This window comes from Paroedura picta, chromosome 2, assembly GCF_049243985.1.
Source record: "Paroedura picta isolate Pp20150507F chromosome 2, Ppicta_v3.0, whole genome shotgun sequence".
NCBI lineage: Eukaryota > Metazoa > Chordata > Lepidosauria > Squamata > Gekkonidae > Paroedura > Paroedura picta.
In genome coordinates this window covers 44,980,522-44,992,884 of record NC_135370.1, presented here as the reverse complement: position 1 = coordinate 44,992,884, position 12,363 = coordinate 44,980,522, and the positions used below count along the sequence as shown (strand labels likewise).

Below are 12,363 nucleotides of genomic sequence, written 5' to 3'. Positions count from 1 at the left end.
TGTGACATACCCAAAGACACTTTGAAGAGTAGCGTATGGAATGCAGTTGTATAGTACAGTCTGTCATCACATCCCAGAAGTTAAGTAGTTTTGGAATCGATTAGGTCCTCTAACTTGGGATTGGGAAATGCTTGGAGATTTGTGGATGGAAAAGGAATTGTGTTTTATATCCCATTTTCACTACTTGAAGGAGTCTCAAAGTGGCTTACAATCACCTTCCTCTCCCCACAACAGACACCCTGTGAGGATGGTGGGGCTGAGAGAGTTCTGAGAGAATTGTGACTGGCCCAGGGTCACCCAGTTGGCTGCATGTGGAGGAGTAACCAAATTCTTCAGATTAGAGGCCCCTGCTCTTAATCTGGTGAGGATGGGGTTTGGGGAAGGGCAGCAGGGTATTATTCCATAGCATCCACCCTCCAAAGCAGCCATTTTCTCCTGGGGGACTCATTTCTATAGTCTGGAGATCAGTTGTAATTATGGGACATCTCCAGGCCTTGCCTGGAAGTTGACAATCATGGCTTCTATTCATTTCTTCCCTCCAACCAGAGATACCTGGATTTTTTTATTACTGAACTGGAAACTCAGGCAGATTTGCTCTGGTTCTGAATCCCTGTGTTCTTGTTTTTTTAAAAAAGAGGATAAAAAATCCCCTGAGATCTGAACAACATATTTTCCTTCCTTGTACGAGACTGACCCTCACTATTATTTTAATATTAAAGTGGTCTGGAGTTAATTAATCCGTTCATACCCACCAAGGCTGCTGCCTCAGGCCGACCTAGTCTGTTCAAACAAAGCCAGAACATTTGTATTTGCTGAGCAGGAGAACCAGCCTGGGAAGGTGATGGTGGGGCTGTTTGGCTAGGCCATTCCCAGCTGCGAATGTTTCAGCACGATTCATAAATGTGCGGGTAAAATGTGACAGGGAGGGTAGTCGCCCCGCTGTGCACCATGAAGGCATTGAGTAAGAACCTGCTGAAACAGGTGCTTGCCATTCTTAGATGTGTTGCAAACTTAAAATAACCTCCTTCACACATGCAAATAAATGAGCAGGAAATAAAGTATCGGTCCTGGTAGACTGGAATCCATTACTCGAGTCTGCAGAGTGGGACGATTCCAGTTCTCTGCATTCTTTTGCATCCAAGTGAACTCTGTGAAGACAGGCCATTAACACAGCAGAAAGTTTCTTCCCCTTTTCTGCTTGCTGCACTGGTTTATTTTTTGCGTGGCATTAGGGCAACATCCCCAAATATGACCTGCAGTCTGATGGAGTGCTGCAGACCGTTCTACCAGCCCCAGTCCCCCCTGCCTTATTCTCCAGCGTGTGTAAACCAGACAAAAGGATGCAATGTCCCCTTTTCTCCAGCAGGGAATACAAGCTCTTGCAGAGATACTGCTTGGCAACATGAAACTCTAGGATGAGTGGAATTACAACTCAAATCTTCAGAGATTAGTTCCATCCAAAATGGCTGGTTTGGAGGGTGGGCCCAGTCAGTCAGTTCATTTATTATGGTCCTTGACCAATACAAAAACAATATACAATAACAATTGTATTTTAAAGTATAAAATATACACTCCAAATCTTAAAACATGTCCATATAAACTATTTTAGAATTAATAGAAGTTTATATAAAGAAATAAAAAAAACCCAGATTATGAAATGTCATCCATCCTAACCCCGGTTGCCTTGTACAGTTTCCGATCTTACAAACCTGGGAACAGAATCTAGCTACCTGGTGTTCTGTCTGATGGACATGTCAGGGAGGAGAGAGTTTAGCTTAATTGTATTTGACTGCTCAGGAAACCCTTCTAACAAAGGGCTAATAATCTCTATGCATACCTTACAGTAAAATGGGCAGTTGAAAAATATAGGCTCAACGGTGGACTCTATGGCATTATACCCTACTAAGGTCTTTCCCCATCTCAAATCCTGCCTCTCTCGCCCCTTTATTAACCTGTTCCAGGCCAAAACCGGAACACCCCGGTACGGCCATTAAACAAGAGTACCACAAAAAACAGGGGAATGCATTACAGAGACTCAAGAACAATATTTTAGAAATGAAAAAGTGGAACTCTCACCTCTTTATTAACCCATTCTGGGCCTAAATGCCTCTGGAACGGGCATTAAACAAATAATAGTATCTCAAAAAGCAGTGGGATGCATTTAAGGCATTCCAGAATAACATTTTGGAACTCCAAATGCGGAATATTGTGCATATTAACCTGTTTGGGGCTAAAGTACCTCCAGATCATCCCAGAACAGGATGGAATGAGCATTAAACAAACCATAGTACCTAAAAAACAGTGGGACACATTCAAGGCATGCCAGAACAGTATTTTGGAAGTCAAAACACAGAAATATTGTCCATAGATTTGGCTTTTCAAGCCAAAATGGCTCCAGAATGGGAGAAGGGGAGGAAGTCTTCCACTGTTAAGGGGCTGCAATCCAACCTGAGCAGAGGTTTCCGGAGAGTTGTTGCTCATGAGTGCAGGAGTGGACAGAACAAACACTGGGCCATCTAGAGGCTTCAAATTCACAGTGTGTCCCCCAGGAATAGGAAGCTTCACAAAACCTGCTGGGCATGTGGGGGGGGGGGGTTGCATCACTGGCGTTCCAGCAGCCGCGTCTGCCTCTTCTCTTCCTTCTCGCTGTGGGGTGGGGGAGGCAGGTGCAGCTTCCAGCAGCCCGGTACTGGGCCACAGACCGGGGGTTGATGACCCCTGCTCTACGTGATAACCCTTCAAGTACTTGAAGATGGTTATCATACCATCTCTTAGTCATCTTCTCTCCGGGCTAAACAGACTAAGCATTCTCAACCTTTCCTCATATGTCTTGGTCTCCAAACCATTCACCATTTTATTTCCCTCTTCTGGACGTGCTCCACTTAGTCTACATCCTTCTTCAATTTATGTGCCAGATTCAATGTATGTATATTAAGTGGTTCCAGCCCTTACAATCCTTATGGCTCTCCCCTCATGGCTCTAGTGTCATGGATTATATGATGATTTCAACTGTCCTGAGAGATCTCGTTACTGATTTTACAATAGGAGACCAATCAGAAAGTGAACACTTGCTAACTCAGCTATCTTTAAATTTCAGAACTGATCCAGAATTCACACCACCTCTCCAGGGTGATAATATAATCTACTCCCAATATAAAACAATCAAACCGTTCCCTACTCTCCAAGCTCAAATAAATCAATGGATGCTTAATCATGCTGGGCAACAGCTAAATTAGAGTTTATCTAATGCTAAATATCTATCAGAAATGTTGGCTGTTTATAATGAGATTATCAGTTTTGGGGGAGCCTTTGTATAATCACTTCCTGCTTATATCATGAAGCGTTCTATCAGATTTTGGTTTGACGCAGAATGCTACTCTTTAAACAAACTTATGTCAAATATTTTGCCAAATATGTTCCAGCCACTCCCTAAAGGCTGATTCTATCTAGTATGAAAAGTGGAAAGAATGTAAACTCCCATTAGTCCTATCTGGCTCCCTGTTTCTCAGGATGAGACACAAAGCCTTATCACTAGCATGAAATTGGGTAGAGCCCAGGGAACAGGTGGGTTATCAGTGGAATTAATGAAGAGTAACTTTGAATAGTGGACTGGTCATCTTGCACAACTGTTTACATTGATTGTTAAATTCCTGAGTTTTGGCTAAACTCAATTATAGCCCCAATTTTCAAAAAAGGCAACCCCAACAACCCAGAGAACTACCACCCTATACATTTGTTATCCGTACTGGGGAAACTTATCTCTAAACATCTCTTGGGGAAACTCTCGGATTGCATGACTATGCATAGTCTGCTAGGAAAAGAACAAATTGGCTTTAGTACAGGCCACACCCACCTGGATCACTATATCACATTGGCATTTTTAGCTGAGAAATACACCTGTCATCCTGAAGGCAAGCTGAATGCTGCCTTTATTGATTTGCATGGTGCGTTTGATTATATCAATAGACAAGTATTGTGGAAGAAGTAGTGCTTGGCACCATCAGACTGCCGGGGCTGGACACCAGTGGACTGCTGGTGCTGGATACCAGTGGACAGTACTGGATGCTCTTGGCTCTGTAGAAACAAAAGTAATATTAGAGTCTTGGATTGAGGGGCAGGATAATATATATTATAATACATTTTATGGAGCAGGATAATATATAGTTGAAGATATGACTATGGAGTTGTTCATTCAATTTTTGGAAGAATCAGATAACTAAAGGAGGAATTGTAAGAAAGCTGAGATGAAGAGAAGAGGGGAGAAAATATGGTTATAAGCCATTGCAAGATTGTATAAACAAGAAAGGGAAAGACAATTGAATATGCATTGGATGGAACTACTGGGCACATGTAGGGCAGACTTTAGTACACTCAGAGTCATGATGAGAGACTCCTCATGGACCAGAATGCTGGAAGAGAAAGGAACAAGTGACAGATGGCCTTTCTTTAAACAACGGCTATTGCATGCTCAAGCCATGACTATTCCAGCAAGAAAAAACATGGTGAGGGATCCAAGAAGCCTGTTTGGATGAACAGAGAACTTCAGGAGGAGCTAAGGAAGAAAAAGGAAATGTTCAAGAAATGGACAGACCTTTAAAGAAGACTACCTGCAGGTTATTAGGCATTGTAGGTCAGCCATCGGAGAGGCTAAAGCAGGGCGTGACGGAAGCCCACTATAACAGTTATGTGAGGAGCAAACATAAGAAACGAGGCAATAGGCTTGCTGTTGGGTGAAGATGGAGAAACTGACAGAGGACAGAGAAAGCAGAAAGGCTCAGTACCTATTTTGCCTCTGTGATTTCCCAGAAGAATATGGATGCAGTATGTGAGATATGGGGAAGGCACTGGCAAACCACCCCGTATTGAGTCTGCCATGAAAACGCTGGAGGGCGTCACCCCAAGGGTCAGACATGACTCAATGCTTGCACAGGGGATACCTTTACCTTTTTAGATGAGATATAGTGTAGGCATGAACAAATAAAAAAGTTCAGACTGTTTCAAGTTCAGAGGGACCCGATTCGGACCATTCAAGAGTGGCCTGAATCAGGCGATTTGGATCCAGCCGAATCGATTCAAATGTCTCTGAAGTGATTTGGCCATTGAAGTCAATGGCAACTTTAAGGTTTCCATCTTCTCATGGCCTGGGGGGGGGAGGGGAGGAAGTTTGAGGCTCCACATTTTCAGAGTATCTGCAAGAGCCTCTTCTCTGAAGACACCCCTCCCCCAAGTTCCAAGAAGATGGGCGAGGGGAAAAAAAAAGATTCTCAGTTCTGTTCATAAATTCCCATCATAGGAGACAATGGTCCAAACTTTTGTTTGTTTAATGCCCATCCTGGGGTGTTCCAGATGCATTTTGCCCAGAAAATGCACCAGAGTGCCAGTTTTGCATTTCTAAAACTAAGAGTCTGTAATGCATCCCATTGTTTTTTGCAGTACTCTTGGTTGTTTCATGCCCCTTCCGGAGGCTTTTCGGCCTGGAAAGGGTTAATAAAGGTGCAGGATCTCTGCCTTTTCATTTTTAAAGTATTGCTCCCAAGTGTCTGAAATGCACCCCACTGTTTTTTGTGGGACTCCCGTTTGTTGAAAGCCAGCTCCGGCTTTTAGCCCGTCCCCATTTCTTATCGCAAAAGAGCAGCCCTGTTAGTCCGTCCTAGCAAAACCGAACAAGCAAAAACTCCCCGCGGCCCCTTAGAGACTGCCCGCACGGATTCCCAAACGGGCTTTCGTCAGTGCGGACGGTCAGACAAGCCCCGGCTCACCCTGAGCGACGGGAAGGCAGGCAGAGTCCCGCGGCAGACCCACCCAAATGCCCCCGTGCGCACGTGTCTCCTTCCGCGAGGCCGGCGCGCCCACTGGACGGACGCGCCCTCCGTCCCGCCGCCTCAGACCAGCACGGCCACCCCTCCCCCCCTCCCCAAAGGTTTCGCTTTGACGGCGCCACGTGGCCTTCCCGTCTCCTTCTCCGACACCGACGCGAAATCCTCAGGCGAGGCGAGCCCGAGAAGGATCGCGGGTGTCGCCCGAGTCCCGTGGGAAGGAGCGGGAGCCGCGCTCCCCGACGCTGGCCGCCCGACGAGGTGTTGGGTTACACGCGGCGGCGGCGGCGGGAGGGAGGGAGGGAGAGCGCGAAGGGGGAGCGCCGCCCGCCCCACGCCCCCCCCCCTTCCCGAGGGGCCGGGCCATGCGCCTCTCCTCCCGGACCCCCGGGCGGGCGCCGCTGCCGCCACGTGGGGAGGCTTCTCCCCCTCGCCCGGCACTGCGCGACGTGGATGGCTGGCGGGGAGCGCCACGCAAGCAAGGAGCAACAGGCGGCGCGAGCGGGCCCGGGGGCTGCGCGCGGGCCGCCGCCGCCTCCTCGTGAGGGGAGGTGAGGTGAGGGGAGGGGGCGTCGCGCGGGGCTGCGGCCGAAACTTTGCCCGCGATGAACAAACTCCGGAAGCTTTTCCGCGGCAGCGGCCGCGCGCTGGCGCTGATCTTCGCCGCCTCCGTCCTCTGGCTGCTCTTTGACATGGCAGCGCTGCGCCTTTCCTTCGGCGAGATCAACACGCAGGTCCTGAAGGACGGGCTGCTCCGGCGCGAGAGGGGCAGAGGCGGCGCGCGGAACCCCGGCGGGGCCCCAGAGGAGCGCGGCCTTCCCCCGCGAGGACTGGGAAGGGGCCGGGAGCAGGAGGAGGAAGAGGAGGACTCCGCACGCAAGGAGCCGCGCCGGGGAGTCCACGCCACGGTGAAACCGGCTCCCAAGAAGAAGGCGGTGCTGCACAGGGGGGTCCCGCTCCGGCTCTGGAGCCTGCAGCCCTCGGCTGCGCGGGAAAAGGACGAGGAAGCAAACGCCACCGGCCAACCGGGGACAAAGGCAGCTCTTCCTGGGGGGCTTCAGCAGACCCCGTTCAGAGCTGCTCCGAGCCACACGCTTGTCAAGGCAACACACAGCGCAGCCCCTGTGGGTGGCCGAGTCACCCCCAGGCCCTTGACCAAGGAGGTCCTCCTCAAAGTTGGGTTGGTGCAGCAAGGATCTTTGGCGGGGCAAATGCAAGAGTTGCCCGCTGGAAACAGATCTGAGAAACAGCCGGCCAGGCCTCTGGTACTGGGAACCCCAGTCGTCTCAGTCAATGAGAAAGGGGGGCAAGGGAAAACACAAAACGCTACGAAGGGTTTACCGGTCGGAGAGGTGGCCCTTGCAAAAGCAGCAGAGGAACAGAGGGCATCAACAAATGCGACAGGTCTCCGGCAGCCCACAAATGAAGATGCGAAAAAGGAAGTTCCTTCTGTGGAAGGCGGAATGGTCCTTATCAGCAAAGATGGAACACAGACTCCTACAAAGCAGGAGCGCCAAGCAGATGCCAAAGGAAACTTTACATACAAACTGATAGAAAACAATCTGCCTGTGATGGACAGCAAAAGTCAACCGCCTCTCAAGGAGATTAACATCACCAGAGCAGCGGCTAATAACAAAACAGTTCTGGTTGGAGCAACAACACTGGGGAAAGTTCACAAGGTCAGTTTGGCAAAGGACCAGTTAGAGGGAGGAAATCAAAACCACAGCGCAGTCCCTTTAGTAGAAAGGCCTCGAATTCACAAAGTGTTAACCATTGATAGGACTATTGCCCCAAGGGACCCCAAAGCAGTGGGGCAATATGGGCGCCCTGCTGTGGTCCCAAGTGAAAAGCAAGAGGAAGCAAAGAGAAGATGGAGTGAAGGGAATTTCAACGTCTATCTTAGTGATTTAATCCCAGTGGACCGAGCCATTGATGACACAAGACCCTCTGGGTAAGATCTTTTTCAACTCACAGCATAAATGTTGGTGCTCATTTGAATTGTTCGTTGATCAAAAGGTTTCTTTTGCACTGAGCTAGATGTCAGGAATCTTGAGCAGTGAAAATGTTGACAATCACCCCAAAAATCCCCCTTAATTTTAAGGAGAAGCATAAGAGTGGGCCTATGTACTTTTCATGTTGGATGGCATATTTGTTTACTTTTCCTCTTGCATGTACCAAACCCCCTTATTTCGAAAGGTCAAATATATGTTTCCAGAACTGCAGCTCCCACTTTAATCCCACTATAATGCATATTCATTGGCCTATAATACTCTATTAAGCTTAATTTTCACCTTTTTAAAACACCTGGCATTTATGATACAGAAATAGCTATTTCCCCAATGAATGTTATTTTTCTTTAAAAACTGCATAAACTCAAGCTTGCTAATGACACTCAAGTATTTCTGGTCTAAAATTCTGCTTTCAAACAATGTTTAACTATATTTTTATTAATCACATTAATTCATTAGGCTTTGGAAACTAAGCAGGGTCAACCCTTTTTAGCACTTGGAAGAGTAACCACCAAGGAAGCCTCTATGCAGAGACAATGACAAACCACCTCGGATCATCTCAGGCCTTGAAAACCTATGAGGGGCTACCATAATCTGACTGTGACTTAGATTCAAATGGGTGGCCATGTCGGTCTAAAGTAGCACAATAAAATCAGAGTCTAGTAGCACCTAAGATTTATTCAGGGTGTGAGCTTTTGAGTGTCTGAGGAAGAGTGTTTACACTCGAAAGCTCGCACCCTGAATAAATCTTTGTTGGTCTTAAAGGTGCTACTGGACCTTTACTGACTGTGAATTGACAGCATTTTCCACTCCCAAAGATTTAGCAGCCTTTCTGTGCATTTTCCTTCACAGTCCTTTAGTGTAATGTTCCTATTAGTCTCATGTTCAAGATGAGGGGAACTGAGGCTTGGTCAAATTATTCCGATGACCCCTTAGTTAAACAGAGTTTTCTTAATACAGCCTTTCTTGAACCCAAGCTAGCTAGTTCTGCATCCTGCTCTGACCAGCTATTGCAGCATTACTGCAGATGTCTGAATGCACAGGGAATTTGGAAAATTGCCCATCAGATTGGATAGCCTATATTACTACTGAAAAGGAAACAGTTTTGAATGAAATGCTGAACAGTCTGAAAGGAACAGCTGTATCTGTAGCCTTAACTGGAGAACAAGGATTTCCTCTTTGAGAATAAAATCCGGGAGCAAAATTCCTGTCCATACAACCTTGCTTTTCAGCCCCTTGGAAATAAAAAAGTACAATCTGGTGATTGATTACAGAGGTATGCTGGTGTGTACCAACTGGGATAGGCTACTTGGGGACTACAAACATCCAGGAACTGATGTAGACTCTTGAGTTTTAGTCCACACCATCCTACAGCAAACCAATTCCTGCTTTACTGACAAAGATATTGAAGTGCATTTTGAAGTCTGAAAGTTTTTCTTACTGCGGGGTACATGTTGTAAAGTTCGCCTGGCCATTGCACTGACAAACACAATTGGGGGAAAAAAACATTATCCTGTTTTTGTACTTCACATTGGCGCTTTCTTTGAGAGTCTTGCTTTGTTGTTGTTAGGTGCAAAGTCGCAACCCCATGGAACATGATTCTCCAGGCCTTCCTGTCCTCTACCATTCCCCGGAGTCCATTTAAGTTTGCACCGACTGCTTCAGTGACTCCATCCAGCTACCTCATTCTCTGTCGTCCCCTTCTTCTTTTGCCCTCGATCGCTCCCAGCATTAGACTCTTCTCCAGGGGGGTGGCCAAAGTATTTGAGTTTCATCTTCAGGATCTGGCCTTCTAAGGAGCAGTCAGGGCTGATCTCCTCTAGGACTGACCGGTTTGTTCGCCTTGCAGTCCAAGGGACTTGCAAGAGTCTTCTCCAGCACCAGAGTTCAAATGCCTCAATTCTTTGACGCTTGGCCTTCCTTATGGTCCAACTTTCGCAGCCATACATTGCAACTAGGAATACCATAGCCTTGACTAAACGCACTTTAGTTGGCAGGGTGATGTCTCTGCTTTTTAGGATGCTGTCTAGATTTGCCATAGCTTTCCTCCCCAGGAGCAAGCGTCTTTTAATTTCTTTGCTGCAGTCCCTATCTGCAGTGATCTTGGAGCCCAGGAAAATAAAATCTGTCACTAGCTCAATTTCTTCCATCTATTTTCCAGGAATTGAGAGGGCCGGATGCCATGATCTTTGTTTTCTTGATGTTGAGTTTCAAGCCAACTTTTGCACTCTCCTCCTTCACCCGCATCAACAGGCTCTTTAGTTCCTCTTCACTTTCTGCCATTAGAGTGGTATCATCTGCATATCTGAGCTTGTTGATATTTCTCCCTGCAATCTTGATCCCAATTTGTGACTCCTTTAATCCCGCCTTTCTCATGATGTGCTCCGCATACAAGTTAAATAGGCAAGGCGACAGTATACAGCCTTGCCAAACTCCTTTCTAACAAAACAATTTTGAACCAATCAGTGATTCCATGTTCAGTTCTCACTGTTGCTTCTTGACCTGCATATAAATTTCTCAAGAGACAAATAAGATGCTCTGGTATTCCCATCTCTTTAAGAACTTGCCACAATTTGTTGTGCTCCACACAATCTTGTTCCAATTCAAATCAATCCCCTACTGCCTGCCCTATGCCTTATACTACTACTACTACTACTACTACTACTACTACTAGCACTACTACTTCACTAAAACTTTACCACTACTTTACTACTTTACTATTATTTCACTACTACTTTACTAATCTTGTTCCATTCACAATCCACTGTTGCCGCACAACTTTTACAGTTCTGATCCAGCAGTTTTAGAAGTCCCACCACAAAATTTGTTTCTTCACATTGGAATCTTGTGTCACCTTAAAAGCTTGACACACATTCCTGCAAAAGATTTAATTGAGTAGAGCCCACAACATTTGGATTTTGTTTATAGACATTTGTAATATTGGGTGTTCTAATTCCATTGCATACCTCTGGCATTACAAAGCGACTCATGCATTTATGACATCCTAGTTTCATGGAAGTTAACACTATCTGAAGTAGTAATGTAATAGTAAAGTGATAGTGAAGCAGTAGTAAAGTAATAGTAAAGTAGTGGTAAACTGGCAGTAAAGTAATAGTGAAGTAGCGGTAAACTGGTAGTAAAGTAATGGTGAAGTAGTAGTAAACTGGTAGTAAAGTAATGGTGAAGTAGTAGTAAACTGGTAGTAAAGTGATAGTGAAGCAATAGTGATGTAGTAGTAAAGTATTGGTAAAGTCATTGTGAAGTTGTAGTAATTATAGTGAAGTAGTCGTGGTGGTAATAGTAGTCATGGTATTTCTGTTTCACTTAGCATTAGCATATTGTTGACATAGTGTTCTTTTGTTCTTATTTGGATGCTGTTGAGTTTAATGTGTTTTTATTTTATCTGCTAGGCATCCCTCCTTAATATCACCTTTTTCTCTATCTAGGATGAGATGTTTTGTCTGTATTCCAAAACTCCTTGTTAGAAGAAGTAGTTATTTATATATCCTGCATTTATGACATCCTAGTTTCATGGAAGTTAACACTATCTGAAGTAGTAATAGTAAAGTATTAGTAAAGTAGTAGTGAAATAATAGTAAAGTAGTAAAGTAGTGGTAAAGTCGTAGTGAAGTAGTAGTGCTAGTAGTAGTAGTAGTAGAATGAAGTAGTAAAATGAAGCTGTGTGGCTTTAACAGGAAAGTGGCATCTGCCCACCTCTTTCAATTTTGCACTAATAGAGCAAGCTGTATGAATGAAACTAAAGCTTGCAGAGGGCAGGCAGTAGGGGATTGATTTGGAACAATATCAGCTTTTTGTAGCAGCCCACTTATACTACATATTGAGAGGTTCCCCTAATCTTAAGTAGTAACTTTTCCATTGGATGCATGATTTGCTGTTGAAACAGGTTGCCACGATCTTGTTTGGGAGTCTTGCTTGGGAGCCCTCAAAGAAAAGTTCTGCATTTTAAGAAAAATGCTACTCAGGGAGCTTGATTTACCTTAATGTGCAACTCAGGCTTGGGAAACATTAATTCAGGCCAGATACCTGACACCACTGTTAACTAGGGCATTTTTACACAGAATAGTTGTCTCTGACAAGTGGCGAGGGCTGAACAAATGTAAAGCAGAAACCACCATGGGTTGAAGCCAGTCTAAGCTGGCATTATCCACAGATTCTGGCTTCCCACTGCAGACCCCTCTGTGCTGTTTGGGGGGGGGGCGGTATCGACCCCCCTATCTCCTCAAGCAGCATTTTTTGGAGATCAGTATGATGCAGGAGGTAGGAAAGTTTTTTTCCACGGATAGAAAATTTAGGCTGGATCTAAGCCATTATGTCTCCTTTGGCCATTAGATTTATTTATTTTTGAATTTATATCCCACCCCTCCTGGCAATGCCGGCTCACAACATGTTATATGTATATTATATTATACACTAGTAAAAAAGCCCATTGTATCCTAAATACAATGGGCGCTAGGAGGCTGGGGAAGAGTAAAAGATCACTTACTCGTTGCGGCGTCTTCTTGCTGGCGTCCATCTTC

The 12,363-nt window shown here is 45.7% G+C and overlaps 1 protein-coding gene across 1 annotated transcript in view; it reads left to right on the top strand.

Moving 5' to 3' along the window:
- Positions 1–5,913: 5,913 nt before the first annotated feature.
- Positions 5,914–12,363, top strand: part of GALNT5 (polypeptide N-acetylgalactosaminyltransferase 5) — a 48,199-nt gene continuing 41,749 nt past the window's right edge. Inside the window, exon 1 of the mRNA XM_077320003.1 lies at positions 5,914–7,767. Within this exon, the coding sequence (XP_077176118.1) occupies positions 6,422–7,767 (1,346 nt within the window). The 5' untranslated portion in view covers positions 5,914–6,421. The remainder of the gene's footprint in view (positions 7,768–12,363) is intronic.